This window comes from Dermacentor andersoni, chromosome 1 (assembly GCF_023375885.2).
Source record: "Dermacentor andersoni chromosome 1, qqDerAnde1_hic_scaffold, whole genome shotgun sequence".
Lineage (NCBI taxonomy): Eukaryota > Metazoa > Arthropoda > Arachnida > Ixodida > Ixodidae > Dermacentor > Dermacentor andersoni.
The window spans coordinates 258,351,373-258,370,984 of NC_092814.1; the positions used below are offsets into that span (position 1 = coordinate 258,351,373).

At 44.5% G+C, this 19,612-nt stretch overlaps 1 protein-coding gene across 4 annotated transcripts in view; it reads left to right on the top strand.

Annotated features, from left to right (window-relative positions):
* The window catches only part of SPoCk (secretory pathway calcium atpase), a 138,245-nt gene that overhangs the window by 55,387 nt on the left and 63,246 nt on the right, over positions 1-19,612 (top strand). For all 4 annotated transcript variants that reach the window (XM_055063684.2, XM_055063683.2, XM_055063686.1 and 1 more), the window contains exons 13-17: positions 926-1,015; positions 1,533-1,637; positions 5,853-6,006; positions 6,119-6,289; positions 15,110-15,258. In XM_055063684.2, the coding sequence (XP_054919659.1) occupies positions 926-1,015; positions 1,533-1,637; positions 5,853-6,006; positions 6,119-6,289; positions 15,110-15,258 (669 nt within the window). The remainder of the gene's footprint in view (positions 1-925; positions 1,016-1,532; positions 1,638-5,852; positions 6,007-6,118; positions 6,290-15,109; positions 15,259-19,612) is intronic.

Here is a 19,612-nt window from a genome sequence, read left to right on the forward strand (position 1 = left end):
GTACTGTATTTTTTTTAGACAACACAACTAAGTCATATCTTTGGCAGGGCTAAAAATAGAGTAATCTTATGACTAATAAGTTTGTTGCTGACATCATCTGGTGTCACATAATGAAGCTCTGCTAATACTAAAACTTGCTGCGATTATAGTTGCAGCTACATGTCTTGCTATGTGACAGCACTGCTGCACAGCTTCAAGAACAGCATAAATGACGAAATGAACAGAAAGGCTGCTGAGGTTAGCCAGGGGGTGGCATTTTATTGCATAAAGGTAACTGTGCTCACACAAAGTGCCTTTAATTGCAAGAGTTTCAGAATCGGAGAAAAAAACTATCTTTTGTTGCATGTATTGCACCTGCTCTTGAAGTTAAAGGTGCATTGAATCCTTCCCTATATGATCATCAAATTTCTCACCTAAATTCAAGGTTTGAGTGGTGAAATTGCGCAGTGAAGAAATTTTTTCGTGAATTTTGTTGTCCGAGAACTTTTGCGGTCGGCTCTGTGCAGTTAAGAAAAGCCTTTTATTAGAAAAGATTCTTGAAGTGATGCCCTTGAATAATACTAGACAAATTGCACATCTTTATTTTAAATAAAAATGTTACAAAGTGCTCTTAACAGCTTCACTGTTTGATTTCTAGATTTTCTTAAATCAGAAATTGTCAAAAAATGTTGGTAAGCGTAATAATCTTGCCTGGTTTATTGTTTGCCTTTAGTTTTCTTTTTAGGACAGTAAACAGGGTGAGGAGGCACTCAGATTTCCTTGTTTGGGTGAAGATTACTTAGTGTTTTCTAGTTTAATGTCTGGCAGGTTTGCAGTAAAGCTGATCTGCAGAAGGTGCCTTGAAGGTAGCTGTGTATGCTCTAGCTCCGTTATTGAATGACCCTGCACACACTTATGATCATTGCCATGTTGTTCTTTCTTGCAGTGTGGCTCCATCTGCAATAATGCTGATATCTTGGGAAGTGAGCTCAGAGGACAGCCAACAGAAGGGGCCTTGTTGGCCGCTGCTCACAAGGTATTGTAACTGGATTACTTGCCTCAAAAAGTTGGAAAGGTAATCCTCCTTGAAGGGGTAGCCAGGATTTTTGTTTACTTTCAACTCGAGAACAGCACACTTCTATTTAGTGCAGTCAGTGTTCCCTTACTGCCAAAGAAGGGGCAGTAAGGGAGCACCGACTGGAACAAATGAAAGAAGCCTGCAAACAATGTAACCCATCACGACTACTGAGGAAAAGGATGAGTGTGAGAGGCTGTAACAGATTTGAGGCCTTTTGTCAGCATGCTTCACCACGGCATTTGACTGCAGCTGCAGATAAATACTTCGCCAAACATTTTATTCAGAACCTTTCAAGTTGCGTGCTGCGTGTGTCACCGTTTATGTTTACACATAATTATGGTCACAGAAGCTGTTGCTAACTTTGACAGTCATCGCTGATTGGTTTTTTAGTGCTCAAGAATAGCATTTTATTTTCGCTAAGCAGCATTTTTGTACCTCTGGTGTTATACACATGTCTGTCCACTTTTCATTGCAGATGGGAATTTATGATGTGCGAAACCATTATGTGCGGCTTCAAGAGATACCTTTCAGCTCTGAACATAAAATGATGGCAGTGAAGGTCATCCCCAAGTTTGGAGGGGTGAGGCACCTTCCTTTGCTTTGTGTTTGGGCATATATGGATTGTTCTGTAGTTCAGTTTACAGTTTGCTGAACAAGGTGATCATAAAAATTGTAAATGGCATGAGTAACCTGATCCTGTAGCTTGAAAGTTATTACCAATGGTTATTAAATGATTTTACCTCTATGTCAATTTGCCAACCTTGAATAGTTTATGTAGTTACTCAATTTTAATAAGTAATGTACACCCAATTTTCATAGCTATAAAAGAGAAAAATGTGTCATGTTCATTGCAATGCAAACTCAGTTTTGATGGTCAGAAGATGGAAGACTATGACTTGCAGAATTTTAACTGATGCTATTTGACTGCACATCGAAAGCCATTCTTTCTGCCTGCATGAGTCTTGTGCAAGCATGGCACATCTTTCGCATGCAAATACGTGTGCCAGCCTTGGCCGGGACCTGTGCTGCACATGAAATAGATACGTGCCTATCTGCCCTCTTCTCCTAGCGTGCATGCCTCCTCTACCCTTGCTGTGGCTGCTCATGCATGTCCATACACAAGCCATGTGCTGTATCATGGAGGTAGTCTGTGCTAAGTGCAAAGGTCGAGCTGAGATGGTTGGTGCATTGTGTTTCTGCACATCTAGTGTTGGCGGCAGCACAGTGTCAAGTTTCTTTGACACAGTGCAAAATGTTCGTTTGTGTAGTGATAGTAGGTGGTGTTAGTTCTGGAGGGCAATCCCAATTGCTGTCCCCCAGATATTTGGACCTTGCCGTTGGGTGCGGGAGTTGGCCGAGGTTGAGGAGGACTTTGAGATGAAAACTGGAGGTTTATTTACATCATTTACAGTGAGAGTACAAAGAAATTAACAGTCATACAGTCATTACGGGCCGGCAGCAACTCGGACGCTACGACCCGTGGCAAGAAGCTCGAAAGAGATGAATGAAGGAATGCTCTCTTGCTGCTCCCAGTCTCTGGCTTTTAAGCCCTTCGGCGTCTCGAATTCACCTCACATTCAGCCAATCGGCGAGCCCGCTCAGGTGACGCCATTTTCGGCCAATCGGCGAGCCCGCTCAGGTGTCGTCATTTTTGGCCAATGATAGGGGCCCGTGCGATTGTGTCACACCCGGCGCCGAGGGTCGCTCCTTGGGCCCCAATTGTCCGAGTGCTTACTTCTCTCTGCGGTATTGCCTTTCCGGCTTGCAAACGCCGTCACAATAGGCGGATGGGGGCAACGTTTCAGTGCTGCAAAGCAGCTTTGTTCGGGACCTGCGTTACCTGGAACCATGCCAGGCTCCCGCTACATTTTCGGGAAGAGTCAAGCAGTGAATAGCTCCACCTCCGGCGCACGAGGTGGGGGACGCTAACTCGTTTGCACGTGCTGCACCTCGGGAACGGGGTAGATGTGCTTCTGCGCTCCTTAATTAGCTGTGGCGCGATTCGATGTCTGGTGAACTCGAAGGAGGCTCAGGAAAAGGTCCCGTATCTAACAGTGTTCATGCTGATAGAGCAAGACCTATTCATGTTTTCCTGAGTGCGTGTGATACAGATAAAACCATGAGCCTTACATTGTGTAAGTGTCTCTTTTCTATGGCCGTCAATTCTCCGTCTTTCTGGCGAAACTGCAACATTATTTTTTCTCTGGACAATTATGTGTATCTTTTTTACACTTGCTTTTAATTTGTGGGCACCATCCGATGACAGCTACGGGCACGAAGCGCAGTCAGACGTGGTGTCTGAGGTTTATTTTACCTCACGATGCAGCACACACAAATGTCGGAGCCATGAGCAGTGCCGATGCATTGCTCTCAGCGAAATCACCGCACACACTGGTGCTCATAACTGCGCTATTATGCCCGACCTTCTTGCGATTTGTTTATAAATGCTTGCTGACAAGATATTATCCACCAGGAATGTTCTGGGAATTTCTGCAATTATTTTTTACTACTGAAACGTTAAAACCTCAAATTAATGAGATTCGCAATCTAACAAAGTTTTTTTGTTGCAAGTGAAACTTCGTTATATTGTGGTTTGACTGTATAATGTATCACAGGTCTAATTAAAAATTGGTGTTGCAAACAGTGCATGGTGCCACTTTTCAAGTAGTCTTCCTTTTGGCACATATCTAGTGAATTCTTGTGCCCGTTAACTATATGGGTATATACACGCAGAATGAAATCACGAAAATATGTTTGCAGTATACAGTCCTAAAAAACTATATGTGGGGTACATGGTTTCTAGAAATGGCGTAAATAGCATCCCTCACGTAAGTGTTGGTTGGATTCATTCTTGGCCTTGTAAATATTACACTAATGGCATTTAATAACCCTGTCAATCAGGGACATTTAGCAAGGGATGAAACCCCAGACCATTGAAAATGACTGTTTTGCATGAGCTCATGCAAAAAAGCTGAAACAGCTCACGTATTTCAGTGGACATTGCTTTTGATGACTACTGCAGGTGACGAAGGTATAATAAACTTCATGGCTGTCACACCCAACTTGCATAATATGCAAGGTACATAATTAAGATTTTAAGATCTTACATTTCTTAATGTCACATGTGGTGTGTTTGGCAAATTTTCTTCCCCTTGTCAGGTAGCATTGCTTGAGACTTCTGCTTAAATCGTCTTCTCTTCTTAGAGAGTCGAGTACATGAATCTTACAATTTCCCGTTGTTAATCAGTCCTTTGTAGTAAAAGCTCAGCTTATTCAGTGGCATGATAAGCACAGGGAATGTAGTTTCCTTAACACTGAGCAGGGTTTAAAACTATCTGTTTTCCCCCTAACCTTTTCAGGGTCAATTTTTTTCACCAGATGCGGCCCCCCAAGATCGAATTTTTTTATTGCAGATTTAAAATTTTCATACTGACCTGTTACCTAAAAAATTTACCGCAATTTTTTTTAAAGTGACCATAAAGTGACAAAAAATATTTTCCTGGGTAAACATGCATTGTTTATTCATGAATACAGATGGGCTTGCAGAAACACTTATAATGAGAATAAAAAGGTACATACATTAAAATAGATATACATGTTATGATTTTGCACTTGGGCAATATTACACATTATAGGAATTGCCACTCGACTCACTTGTAGCACAGAAACCACTGCGCACGTCCATAGCGTAATCTAACCATGTATGCGAGCGCACACAAGAAAACTCCATGGTTGTGCACTTGTCAGAAAAGCGAAATGAGTCAGAAACTTGCAGTAATCCTTCATGCCATCGCCAACGAGGGGCAATCAGTTTTCGCAAGCCTCGAGAAAACAAACGCAGGCATGGCAATATCGCTTGTAACAGTGGAATCGTTTCTATGTACCAGCACCCTCCTGTGAACAGCACCCTCCTGTGAGCAGTAAATGAGCGAGCGCCCAACAGTGACCCTCTGAGTGATTATAAACCAGATAGACATCAGATTTTACGGGTGCAACGAAAGGAAACAGCCCGCGAGACATAACCAAAATTAACTGCTGCATGCACACGCAGCTAATTTTGGTTTCGTCTCACAGGCTGTTTCCTTTCGTTGCACCCGTAAATCTAAGTACACAAGTGTTTTAGCTTTTTGCCCCCATCGAAATGCGACCGCCATGGGTGGGATTCAATCCCGCCACCTCATGTTAGCAGCCCAACACCATAGCCACAAAGCAACCACGGTAGGTAAGAGACCAAAAAGCAGAAAAAAAATCTTGTAGCCACAAAAGGCGGCAGCACTGTCTGAGCAGCAAAATGGTGAAAAATTGGCATGTTTTTTAAACATTAACATGGTGCCATAAATATACTGCATTGGCCATTTTGGAACTTGTTTGTGCCACTTATATTTACATATTTGACCCTCAATTCCTTGTGTTTCTAGGCGTGTGTGCGTGCGCATATGTGTGCACCTTCTCTTTGCATTGATAGCAGCTCACTAACTTTTTTTTCCCAAGCTGATCTCGTTGATATCAATATCACACATTACAAAGTTGGTTGTTTAGAATTGGCTCATCGTGAAAGGGAAAGTTGGCGTCCACCTGAGGTTCCTTGTAGAATCCGTTTACCAGCTTTCTCTTTCGTGGATCAAACTCCATGTTGCAGATTTTTGCTGAACTCGTTTTCCAAAGCTCATTAAATGGGGTGCTCATGGTTTGAATGTATATGTGGGAGGTTTTCTTAGATTTATTTAATGTCTGCTCTTGACATTTTCGTATGCCATAAAGTAATCTGAACAGTGTTCTACTTCCTTCATTGCAGGAACAGGAGCAGTACTTTGTGAAGGGGGCACTGGAAAAAATTTTGGCCCATTGCACCCACTACAGTCACCACGGCATACCATTGCCAATTACAACCGAACGCACAGCTCAGTATATCAAGGAGGCTCAGTTTATGGGTCGCAAGGGTCTCAGAGGCAAGTTGCATGTTTTGTCGTATAATTCAATTGCATGTGGTCTGTTCCACGACATTGAACCACGTGCCGATGTTGTTTCTGATGCCTTGGCTTTCCTTGTTTAATGTTGCAGTTCTCTCTCTGGCAAGTGGCACAAATCTCAACCAACTCAAGTTTCTGGGTTTAGTGGGCATTATGGACCCTCCCAGACCAGGAGTGCGTGACTCCATTGAGACACTCCATAGTAGTGGTGTCAATGTCAAGATGCTTACTGGTGACTCTGAAGAAACTGCCTGTACTGTTGGTGGGTGCCCACTTTGTGCTCTGTTCAAAAACAGTTTAAAACACAAAATTAAACTTTCATTAGCATGCAATGAAATGTGTTCAACTGACAAAAATACTGGCTTGAGTGTCTTGGTGACCTACAATCTTGTTACATTGCAGTTCTGTACCAGCAGAGAAATGAAAAAAATATTCAGTTAGCATGCTCTTGCTCTTACAGGCTTTCACAAAAGTTTCCTTTGTAGTACTGTGTTCATCACTCGTTCTAAAATGTGTGGGCATATCACTATGGCCACAGACTCTATAGTAATGTATATTACTTGTGCATGGACGCTGAAGCTAACAGCCCTGACAAGCAGCTTCTCATGAGCAGTTAAATAATACTCATCGTTGGACTAGGCAGTTCATCTTCAGGAAAGGGTGATGCCACAAGAATCAAACAGGAATCGCCTGCTCAGTTACACATCTGTTTATGTGAATCTGAAATGGGTTTTCCCTTTATTGCCAAATGTTGCCTATGGGCGACATACAAGAAAAAGTTTTTTTTTCTTGCCAAGTTCTGGTATTGAGTACAAAGTTGCTGTCTACCTGTCTTCGGCTAAAACTGAATGACAGGCGGCAAGCATCATTTGTTGCTTTAGAGCAGGAACACAGAATGAGAAAGAAGTTTAGCATGTGACTTGCTTTCTTTTGAAAGCACGGTCAGGAAAGACAGGCAGATGCAAGATCTCCGGCTGCATTTGTGTCGCACACGTGATGTAAAGCAAATGAAATGTGCACCTATGGTTCACATATGGCGAGAGCTGTCTGCACAAATTCCAAACAAAGCCTTAAGTGGCTTGGGGTGAAGCTCTTTTCTAGTTTTCAGGCTGAGGTTCCCCCCTATTGCTAAAAAATTTTCTGCAAAAAATTTTTTCTTTTCATTGCTTATTATTCTTGATGTGTTTTGTATATTTAGATAGAAAAAAAATATTTCCCAATATTTATATGTGCCACCATTAAAGGGTCAAGGTTTCAACATGGTAAAAAATGTGTGCTTGAGGCAGTGAAATCTCATTACTGTGAAATTCATATTATTAAAGATCTTTCCAGTTGAACCCCTCAGGTGCTGTTTGCACAATTGTACAGTCAACCACAAAATTTTACGGAACATGAGATCTAAGAAAAAGCTGAATATCTGTGCAGCCTCACAACACAGCCTTTACAGCCTGTAGCAGTATATGGGAACAACATTGCGATGTTCGGTTTTACTGACTACTGTTGCAAGATGCTCGGAAATCGAACATTAGATTCTGAGATCGCGTGGTCTGTAAACTTTTGTGGTTGACTATACATGCCAAGATGGTGCACCAATATCAAAGCACTAATTAAAAAATACTGGTGTTTAAAACGTGCCGCATACATCCCGAAACACTTCTTATTGGTCATGTGCTGCAAGTTTGAGTAATATGTGTAAAGTGTTTAAAATGAGTTAGAAAGTAGACGGCTGTGTGTTTACTCTTTGTATCAGTATGTCATTGTGTAGTGGGTTCACTTCTTCCATTGTTCTTTCAAAATGTTTTACATCAGGCATATCATCAGTGGCTATTTAGATGCTTTCCTAGTACACAAGCCATAAATTAGTTTTATGTTCTCATGTCTGGCATTCCTGTTAAGAGTTCTCAATAGAGTCGACATTTTCTAAATTTGATAAAACTCGGTGAATAATTAAATATCCTTAAACTGTTCTGCATCTGCATGCTTTTAATAATTTTGAATATGCAAGAAATGTGGTGCAACTAAATTCATGATGCACACAATTAATTGGTGCTTGAAGAGGTTAATGAAGGTTTTAAAGTGCCCATCTGAAACCTATGGCTTTATTGTCAAATTATTTTAGCACTACGAATTTCATATTTCAATGTAATGAGCAAGATTTTATTATTTTTCTGTGTTAGTATCGCATAACTATAAAGAATTTGTAATACAGTCGAACCTCGATATATCGAACAGCGCGGTGATCGCAAAATAGTTCGATATAGCCAGAATTCGATATATAAAATCACGTAGAAAACGCGTCAAAAACTAGCACAAATCAATCAATGAACCAATCGTGGCGCAATAGATACTCACATGAAGCTTCAAACAAAGTATTTATTTTGTTTGCTGAAAGTACTGAAGCAGCGTAGCCTACTTCATATTGGCAACCGCGTGCTTGACCACGGCGTCTTCAACATAGTCCAAACGGTTACGCTCGAGTCGCCCATCGCCGCAAGCCGCACCGCACGCTCGCGGTCGCGCGAAAAATTGCACGTATCCAGCACTTGTGCACAAATTACCGTTTACACTGTGTGCACAGTGTATACCTTACACATCGTAAACCGAAATTTGTGCACAAGTGTTTGATACGTGCAATATTTCGCGCGACCGCACGCGTGCGGTGCGGCTTGCGGCGATGGGCGGCTCGAGCAAACTCCGCCACTGTTCCGGTGCTGTCGTCACCGCCAACGAAGTCCTCAATGCACATGCTGTGTGGCTCAGCACCGACAAAGCGCTCCAACTGGCTCCACGGCCGCCTCGATCACGCGCGCACGGCGGGGGCAAGCCCCGCCGTGCGCGCGTAATCGAGGCGGCTTGCCCCGCCGTGCGCGCTTGATCGAGGCGGCCGTGCTGGCTCCAAGCCGCCGCGTGTGTACGCCGCCACGTTCAAATGGCGCCCTCGGCGCAACCGATGTGGGCAGCTGTCGTACGCAGCCGTCCGGAATAGGGTGCCTCGATGTCCTCCTCGCCCGCCGCTCCGGGCGAGGAGGACATCGAGGCACCCTAGTCCGGAAAGTCCGGAACGCCCATCGCGCCGCCACTATCTTCGAGAGTGTTGCGGGAAAGCTCGCCTCCTGTCAACAGAGCGCACTTGGTCTGGGGCGGCGGAGTTCGATATATCCATTTTACATCCGGCCCCGTTCGAAATAAAAAATTAAAAATGCATGCGATTTTCCACGTGATAAAGAAAGTGTTCGATATACGCAATAATTCGATATATCCGTGTTCGATATATCGAGGTTTGACTATGGAGTATCGCAGATGTTAGTTACTTGGGATGCTGCAAATCATTACACACGCCACTAGTACCACCACCATCAGCAACAGCAGATCTTCCTGGATGGTTGTAAATGGAAATCTGCAACAACCATATTGCTATTGCCCAAGGTTTTATGGTAGAGTCGAGGCACACTTTTGCCTGGACAAGGACTAGAGGAAACCAAATCCTACGTTCAAAGTACACCTATGGCTGACAGAGACACTGGCTGGGCGAAAGAAAGCAGTCGCCACAGAAGGAACTCAACAAAGAGCTCTGGGGTGCCTTCAGGAAAACATTTAGAGACTTCAGGTTGTGCATGAGATCCCATTTATCCGCGTTTTCAGTGTAGACTAAAGTCTGTTGCAAATGCAAGTCACTGAGTGGCAACAATCTTGGCAACTGAGCAACACCACAATGTGGGGACCCGGCTTCGTTTTACATGCACCATGTTGGTGCGACACCCGCCACTGCAATACATGTCGCTTACGGAAAGCTTCGTGAGCAGTTGGTTTCCTTGGTCACCAAAAGTTGGTTTCCTTGGTCAGCGAAGCAGCCTGGTGACCAAGCATGGCTGGCTTTTAACCAATCTCTCATCCCCTTTTCCCCTCAAGGCATTCGAGCAGAAGGACCCAGCGGCCTCTTGGTTCTAGTAGAGCTGGAGTGACCTTTGACCAAAGAAGCACAAAGCTAAACCGCGAGCATGGATGCCCAAAGTTTGCAATCACTGCAAATGAAAAGCACGCAATGCCATTTTGTCTCATCTGTCTGGAGCCATATGGGCACCACCATCCAAAATATGGCAAAGCGAAAAAAAACCAATACAGTCGAACTCGGATATATGGAACCTGGATATAATCAATTCTTGTGTATAACGAGCAGCTGTAAAATCCCCTTGAAAATTTTTGTATAAAACTTTTATTTTGTATATCAGATTATTGATACAGTTAAACCTTGGTATAATGAAGTCGGTAAAATCTGCAATTTGCTTCGTTGTATCGAAATTTCGTTGTATTGAAATTCAACCTTTTATGTAAGTAAATACAGTCACTGATCGATTTTCCTTACATGGAAAAGGGCCGCAGAATTTTCCGAATTATCAAACAATCGAAAAAAGTTAATTTGAGTGAGAAAACAATTCTTTTTGATGAATTAGGGAGTCGGCGACAAATGATACGGTTTCATGCCGTATCGACGATATCTTCACATTTGTGGTGCGAATTAAGCGAAGCCAGCCACACTTTTGCATGCAATCCGCCCAAACGGCTGGTAGCGTCGCCCGCACTGGGAAGACGCTATCATGAAAAGCGCCAGCAGCGGAGAGCGAATGCCTCGTCTGCATCTCTCTCCAACGGGTCAACGAAACTCGAGATTACGCAACCTCCAACACTAAACATGTGAGAGGGTAGCTTACATGATGCCACACTGTCTCGACACGCCCACTATTTGCACACGTGGCAGATTACCTCTAAAGCAGGGTGCGCAGCTACGTATGCGCTCAGCTGCGCCTACAGCCATGTGCAGGCACGGCCAAAATGTGCGCCAGAAACTGAGGCGTGCGCCAACTTTTCTCCAACTCTGCCACATCCTGTTGCACGTGCTTGATCGCGTTACCACGAACTCACTCCCCTCCCCTCTTTCCCTTTGCTTGCGCGGGAACGGGGCACTCATGAAGCCACCATCTTTCTTGTTTTACCCTTGCATGCTTTCACTCGCACCTAAAGCACACAGCACGCGATAGGATCTTGTTGCAGTTGAACTTTATACGGGACATGATGCGGCTCCACTTCGGTGGTGGCTCTTGTCGCGCAGCACGCGATTTCAGAGGTGCATGTGCGAAGAGCCACTTGTAATTCAATCCTTTGACCATCTGCATCCGCAGGAGTTTTTCTTTATTGTCTCGCTATTAGTTTGGGGCGGCAGTGAAATTTCGTTATATCAAATCGCATACAAGCACACTTCGTTATATTGAGGTTCTGAATACACGGTGTTCTATGGACAAGTGGTTAAGAAAAGTTAAATACTTCGTTATACCGAGAATTTCGTTATATTGAAGTTCGTTATATAGACTTTTAATTTATATCGAACTATTTCACCATCCCCTTTGAGCTCGATATATCTGGGTTCGATTGTACCACATTCGCACAATTTTGCACCACACTGGTAGCTGTCTGCTAGAAAAGTGTCGCCAGCTTGTACGCACAAGTTTTCAGTGCCTCAGTACCACCTATGTCACGTGCTCCTCATGTCATTGCTTGCTGATGCTCCACCAGTGCAAGAGGCTGTCACCGCTGGCGAATTTTTCCAAATGTTGCAATCGGGATCACAGTGGCGCTGGCCGCTGTGCCGCTTTTGTGCCAAGATTGCTGTCCTGTGAAACAGGCTTTAGACCCCGTAGATTGCTAAACTGATGCTAATGGCATATATCTGCTGAAGAGTGTAATTATATTCAATTTAGTTATTTGAAACCTACAGTAGAAGTGTGAGAGTAATTATGTGGTCCTCGAGTAGTGGGAAGCTGAGCATAGAATTTGCTATCATGTTGGAGAATGTGTATGATTGTCTGGCTCAAGTGACCATTGAGGAAGAGGGCAGCCATAGTTTAGGTGGCAATCATAACCGAATCCTACTGGAAATTCGGTATTTGACGGGATATCAGTCTGGAAGTCTGGGTGTCAAGGGAAAAACAATACCTTTTGCACCGTCGTATTGTGCAGATAGCAAATCATCTGGAAACGGCGACAGCGAAGCTGCTGAGTGCCTGATACAAAGAGTGCAAGCTGCAGTCCATATAACATGACATGGCACTGGTAGGCAACGAAAATGTTAACACAAGAGATAGTGGGATAAAGAGATTCAGTCGACAATCGTAACGAGGAAAGTGGCATCTTGTGATCATCCAGAGGCAATGAAAGAAAAACAGTTGTAGGGCAAGTCCATGTAAGATCGAACAAAGAATGGCTGGTTGGCCTTTTAAATATTTCAAATTTTTATATATTGTTTCCTGATGATTGAAAAGAAAAGATCCACAATTGGTGTCTACCAAAATTTTTTTCGGAGCACTGGGGATCAATAATGACTAAGAAGTGAAGTACTACACTTACCTGCTCTGCTGTTTTGGCCAACTTTAGTTATAAATTACACAAAATATATTTAAAATAGGTAGCTGAAAATTGTTTGCCTTAATATGTGCATGTTTTTATTTGTGTTTAGTTATTTGTGGTTTTTCTAGGTGGTGTAGATGTTTTTATAAAATTTCTCAAATCGGCCTGGGGAGTGTTTTTTTTTTGTCTACTTTGCATGTCTTTATCTCAAAAAAGGCTTGTGGCAGAGCGGCAATAATTGCACATTAGATTCTAAGCATACTTATTTATCAAACTGCTAAAGCTTATATTTATATAGCTTTTCAATAAAGAGATATGGTCGGGCTAACTTCAAGAAAACACCGAACAATGGAAATTTCTGACAATATAAAAAAAAGAGCTAATTTCTGATATTTCTTAAAATTTGTCCGCTTATTCTCCTCCACATCAGCTTTCACAATCATTAAAAGCATATTGCATAATTTTGTTGCACTAATAGTTACAGCCACTCCAATGAGGCCCTCCTGAAGAATGTGGCACCAAACGCCAGTGCCAGGTAATTTAATGACTTCTACATACAGGGAAGCAATAAACTGCATTAGCTAAAGGTCATACAAACTGATTTGTGGGACTCCGGTGTTATACACGGTCTTTGCCCAAGTGTTGCAAATGCAGCTCCAGACAGAATGGGTTCTGAGCCAGTCAATGATTGGAGGATAATGTCTTCATTCTCACACAGTGCAAAGAACTGTCATAAATGCAAGGGCAGGAACTGTGGGTCGCTTTCCTTGATATGGAGGAGGTATACGACTATGTTGACCTGGGTACCCTTGGGTATAAGTTGAAGGGCAAGGGTCTAACTGTGCAAATGGTGGAGTTACTATGTGGCCTGTATTCAAACAGTGAGGTCATTGTGGAGTGGGAGTGCATGCAGTCAAACTTGGTATGCATGGAACTAGAACTTATACAGAGATGCCCGTTTCCTTCTTTAAAGGGATTCTGAAACGATTTTGATGATTTTGTACAAATTACCGAGTTGTTAGAGTAGGTCCTTCTGATCATTGACACATTTAAGTACTCCACGTAAAACTTGTAATTTATTTTAAGGTTTTAAATATGTACATGGCTACTGATTGCAGCTGTGCCGCTCCCCTGAGTTTCAGCCGCCCCTTCGCAATTGACGCTTTTGGCCCAATTGACGTCTGTTGGGTGAGCTATACGATTGGCTACCCAGGTAACGTCAATGATAATTTTTCAAAATTTATGGTGAACAAATGTTGTTCATAATTGTTGGAATGCTGGTTAATTTATTTCTATAAGAAGTAAGTAACATAAAGAGAATACACAACAATTTATCACTACATTCAGCCACTTCCAGTGCACAGCAAGTGTTGTCTGCTAGTGTTGCAATGTTCTCCATGTTGACATGAGCTGTGTGGTCAGTTTTGGTCTTGAACTTTGTTTTCTGCGAGCACCAGGGATCACCCTTGTTATGTTGTGGGCTGGAAATCTAGCGATGGGTGACATGTCAAACTGCGACGTCGTGTCCCTCTGCAAGGCAGTTTGCAAGCTGAGCAGCTGCAGAGCATCAAGCTGTCGGTATCCGATCGGCACCAGCATCTACGTGTTTGTGGCCGTCACTTCACGCCGAAGGATTACTACCACAATAGAGCTTAGCATGTCCGGTATTTGGGTAAATGCAAGCGCAAGTGGACTGGGCATTTTATGGGGTGAGCACAAGCACAAATGACGGTGCAGCCACCTGGTGGCACAGAGCTATTATAGCACTAACCAAGTGTGTTCTGCTTTGCTGCTGGTGTAAATTTTCGGCTGGAGCGTAACAATGAATATGTCTTTTTAAATGTTTAAAATGTTTTACATTTGTTTACAGCAATATTATCTCTGTTTGGCTGGTTAAGCTCTGCGCCACCTGGTGGCTGGGGCGTGCAGGCCAATCAGGCCGCTCACGTACGTCTATGCTAATGGTCCTTCACCACAGTGGTAGTAGTATAGAGGGGCTTTAGTTTACGCCTCTGTCCATCCATCAAAATGCCAAGCCCTCCTGTGGTTACCATAATACCGGACGAGCTTGCTGCTGTGACAGAATGCTCGCAATGCACATTGCTTGGATAGCTCTCGCTGGGGCAAACATGAAATAAGGACATTGCTTTTCTGGTGAATCCTTGCCCCTCTCCTCATACTCCAGTTTATTTAATCTTTTAGGCAATCCTTGCCGAGTCCAAATTATTGGTTGGCAACTGTACTTGATATACCTTGTACAGAGTATGCATACCTTCTGCATTGCACTTTCACAGGCTTTAAATGTGAATTAAAGGTCTGTTGAAGTGTAGTGCTTGTCCCATTTGCCTTTTCTCGGCGCGTGTGTATAAGCAGTTGCTGTGAAATAGCTTCAAAGAATGGTCACTAATACAAGAGTGTAAATGAAGCTTGCTTCATCCTCCTTAAATTGTCCTTAAATTTTGAGTTGGGTATGCCTTGTATGAACTGTGTAAGTGCCTTTTTTTCCCAACATTGATATTTGACAGTTGTAAATTGAAGGACGCAAGTGGATTGCGTATGTAAGAACTAGCAGCAGCTGCACTGCACATTGTAAAAGATGCAAGCATCTCTCCTGCATAAGCCATTTGCGCCCCATAATCTAACTCTCTTATTATTTATGAGTGACAGCATGGTTCTTGTGCAGCGGCTCGCCTTGGTCTCCATGCTGTGGGCAACGTTGTGCTCTCTGGGGATCACCTGGATGCAATGACAGACAGTGAGCTGCAGAGGATCATTGGATCTGTGTCCGTGTTTTACAGGACAGGACCAGGGCATAAGCTTCGTATTGTAAAGGTTCGTTATCACTTTTTATGTCCCTTATAGTTGCCATAACTGGCCTAGCAGCCCGAAATAAGTTCTTATTGTGTGTTCCCAGTTTTGTGCCCCTTGCAATGCAGGTTAAATGCAGAGGACCTGTTATGTCGACAGTGCTCTGTGAAGAAGGCAGTGCAGTTACTATGGTTATTTCATTGCCAGAGGTAAACTTGTCCAATTGCGAGCAAGTTCTTTACTAGACCGACTTATTTAATGTCACTATGAGTGGGTGTCATTTTTCACCCACACTTTGGGGTCAATGGAGCACTTTGTACATGTGCATTGTCATAATAGCAGTACTTCACGTGCAGGAAATTGTAGTAAAAAACAGTGATGGCGGTATTTTTAATATTACTGCTGGTTCACCATTGTTGCAACATGCTTCATAGGTTTGTGCTTAGTAACCATCTCTCATGATTCACGGTGATCGCTGGGTGCGCGGACGTGCTCACATCGGCCCTGTCTTCTTGAAATGTTTTCGCTGCAATTTTCTCTGAATACCAGCCTGAATTTTGTACCATTTGAACCGTGATACCACCAGGACTCTGTAGATACCAAGTTATCAGGTGGGACACTTATTTTTTCGGGACTGCGACCACTTTTGTGTTACGACCACACCGTCACCGCGGTAAGACTAAGCGTGCGTGCTAGGTGCTCGGGCTCCCAGGTGCTCGGCCTACCAGGCTGCATGGCGCATTCCTGTGCGTGTCCGCGTGAGCTCTGCTATGACGCACAAGCCTCTCGCCACATCAGCGAAGCATGGAAGTCCAATTAATTGGCAAAGATATTTCCCAGAAGAGTTAACCGCCGAGATGGGCTGGTGGTACCTCCCGTTCTGGTCACCCTGACGAGAAATGAGGCCGAAAATTATCCGAAGAAGAACCATCTAAGACGCAAGACTACCGCTCTCACTGTAGACTCAGCAGCAAGTTAAGACTCAAGCCCTTTTCACACAAACCGCTTCCACCACTCAAGCCATAGCTATGGACACAACAAGAACTGTCGCCACCACCCTGCCACCTGTGGCATCCCCTATCCTTCATCATGGCCCACACTAACACTGACACAACGTTTTGACAGTGGAACTGCTGAGGCTGCCTCCACAAACAACCCGTTCTCCGTCAATACCTCCGTTCTACATGTCAACCCGCCGTAATCTTACTCCAGGAAACGCACAACACTCCGATCAACCTTCCCAAATATCAACCTTTCACGGCGAACAATGCTCCTCATGGAGTCTCCACACTCATTTGAGAAAGAATTACCGCAGTCGAACGCGATCTCCACAATTGGCGCATTGAACACCTCTTTATTGAGCTCATCCCGCACAGAAAATGAAATGAAGGAATCTTTATCCTCAACAATACTCCATCTCAACGCCATAGCCGATTTCTAACTCTGTTCAAGAAGGCCCTGAACATCGTAGGCAGCAGCCCCCTCATCATCGGAGGTGACTTCAATCTCCCGCACACAGGATGGGGTTACAGACACAGCTTTGCTGCAGATCGTAACTTATGGCAAGACTCCCATAATCTCTGGCTTACACTCATTACTGACCCAGCTTTCCCCACTCGCCTCAACACTTCCTTTGAACGAGACAGGACACGAGACCTCTCTTTCACCAAAAACGCAGACAACGCCCAATGGTGCAACACCCAACACGACCTCGGGAGTGATCACTCTATCATCGAAATTACTCTCCCAGACCTAACAGCCGTTATGATAAGAACAAGGGACTTTACTTGGATGGACTGGGATGCTTTCCCTAAACGTTACGTAACAGCAACAACGGACAATCCCATTACCGACATAGAATCATGGTCATGCGACCTACAGTCTGATACTAAATCGGCGACCTGCACTATTACAACAGATGCCCCAACTGAGCGCATGGACAGTAGACTCACCCACTTTATTGAGGCCAGAACATCCATCCTGTCTATATAGAAAGGACAACGCCTCAATAGAAGACTCAGACGCAAGGACACACTTCTCAACAAGGAAATTGAAGCACACTGCCGCATCCGAAGGTCAACAGCTATGGTCAGACCTCTGTAACTCTCCAGACGGGCAACTCCACCACCCCTGCTCGTAGAAAATCGTCAAAACATTTGCTTGATAGCACCCCCACCCACTCGTATCAACAAGATCGCCTCACCAAGCTTTTATTCACAGAAAGCAAGACGCATGGCCAGGACCATGTTAAGAATACCTTATGTCAAAAGTACATCCCATCTGGGCCCACTCAACCTCACGGGCCATACACAAGGACCTCCAGTGCTGCACTTGATGAGGATTTCAGCATGGCATGAGATTCATGCTGCCCTGCACAAGCTGAACAGTCGTTCGGCCCCAGGCCCAGATGGTGTTAGCAATAAAACGCAAAGGAATCTAGATGACACCTTGGTGAAACAACTCACTGAATACATCAACAACTGCTGGCACCAAGGATCCATTCCTCCGACATGGAAAACAACCAAAGTAATTCTTATCCCCAAACCCTGTAAGCCATCTAGCTTCACCAATCTCCGGCCCATCTCGCTAACTTCATGTGTAGGCAAGGTCATAGAGCACACACTCCCAACTCGTCTAAACACTCATCTCGACGGCACATTTGTGCACCCCCACTCGATAATTACCTTTAGAGAGCATCTTTCCACCCAAGACGCTGTGCTCCAACTTCAGCATCAAATCCAAGATGGCAAATCCCATCACACAAAAGCGATCTTGGGCCTCAACCTCGAGCACGCTTTCGATAATGTCAGGCACTCCACCATCCTCGAATGCATCTCCTTGCTCAACCTTGGTGAACGCACTTACAACTACGTAAGAGAGACTTTCTATCCAATCGGAAGGCCTTCCTCTCGGTCTGAGACATTCAATTGGAGGAAGTCTCCTTCAGCAACACGGGTACACCGCAAGGCTCTGTCATTTTATTTCCCCAATACTGTTTAATCTGGTTATGCTCAGATTAGCACAAGAACTACAAAAACTCGACGGCATTGAACACACCATATGCGCCGACGACATTACAATCTGGGCTGCAAAGGGCAGTGACGGCCAAATCGAAACTGCCCTACAAGACACCATTGACGTCGTAGAAAATTACTGTCGAGGCACGGGACTCCGCTGTTCCCATGAAAAGTCGGAGCTTCTCCTATACCGCCCCACACTCCGTGGATGCCCCCACACGGGGCTCCACGAATAAATGCCAATACGAGGAGATCGAACTCCATCTGAGGGATGGTGGACCCATACCTGTGCTCCCTAGCATCTGTATTCTTGGTATGACCATAGAAGCCAACGGAGCCAAATCTATGGCTATCTCCAAGATCCTTCGAGAGACCACTAATACATCCAGACTGCTTAAACGAGTGACCAAGTGATGGGGTATGAAGGAAGAAAGCCTCATCCGCCTTGTCAAACCTTCTATCATCTGTCACATTACTTACGTTGCGCCCTTTCTCAACTTGTACAAAGCTGAAAAGACTAAACTGGACATCATCATCAAAGGAGCCTCTAAGCAGGTCTTAGGACTACCCAACCACACCAGCACGGTACTTCTACTACAATTAGGTATCCATAACACCCTAGACGAGTTAATCAAAGCGCAACGTCGATCCCAACTAGAGCAGCTTACCCTCACGGAAACGGGTTGCAGCATTCTAACAAAGCTTGATATCGCCTACCACCGCCAAAATGGAGACAAACACCCAATACCATGCAACATTCAGCAGTGGATACACGCCGACCCTATTCCCAAAAACATGCACCCAGACCACAACAAAGAATGCAGGAAGGCACGAGCTACCTCCCTCGTCAAAGCTTATGCCAACACCACGGGCGTCACCTTCACAGACGCAGCTGAATACCAAGATGGACGTCGCTTTGCAGCGGTTGCCACAGCAGGCGGCTTCCTCCAACATGCTGTGCCAACATCGTTACCCAAAATGCCGAGACGGCCGAGGAAGTGGCCATCGCCCTGGCCACTTTTGACCTAGCCTGTCGCAACATACTGAGCGATTCTCACGCAGCAATCAGCAACTACATCAAGGGTCGTATAAGGGTCATATTTCTCAACAATCACTCCATATCTTACAACAAGCCCCGCATTCTTTTGAAAATCAAATCGCCCTCGTCTGGATCCCAGCACATGACGGCTATGTCCACCCGCACCTCACCAACCTCAACGAGGTTACACACTCCGTAGCACGAGAACAAGTCAACCGTGCCGGAGAGGGCGCAGGTGCACCCGCATGGTGTGACCGCCTTACAAGATACAACGACCTTGTGAAGTCATTTTACATCAAAGGAAGAACCTTTCCCACCCCTC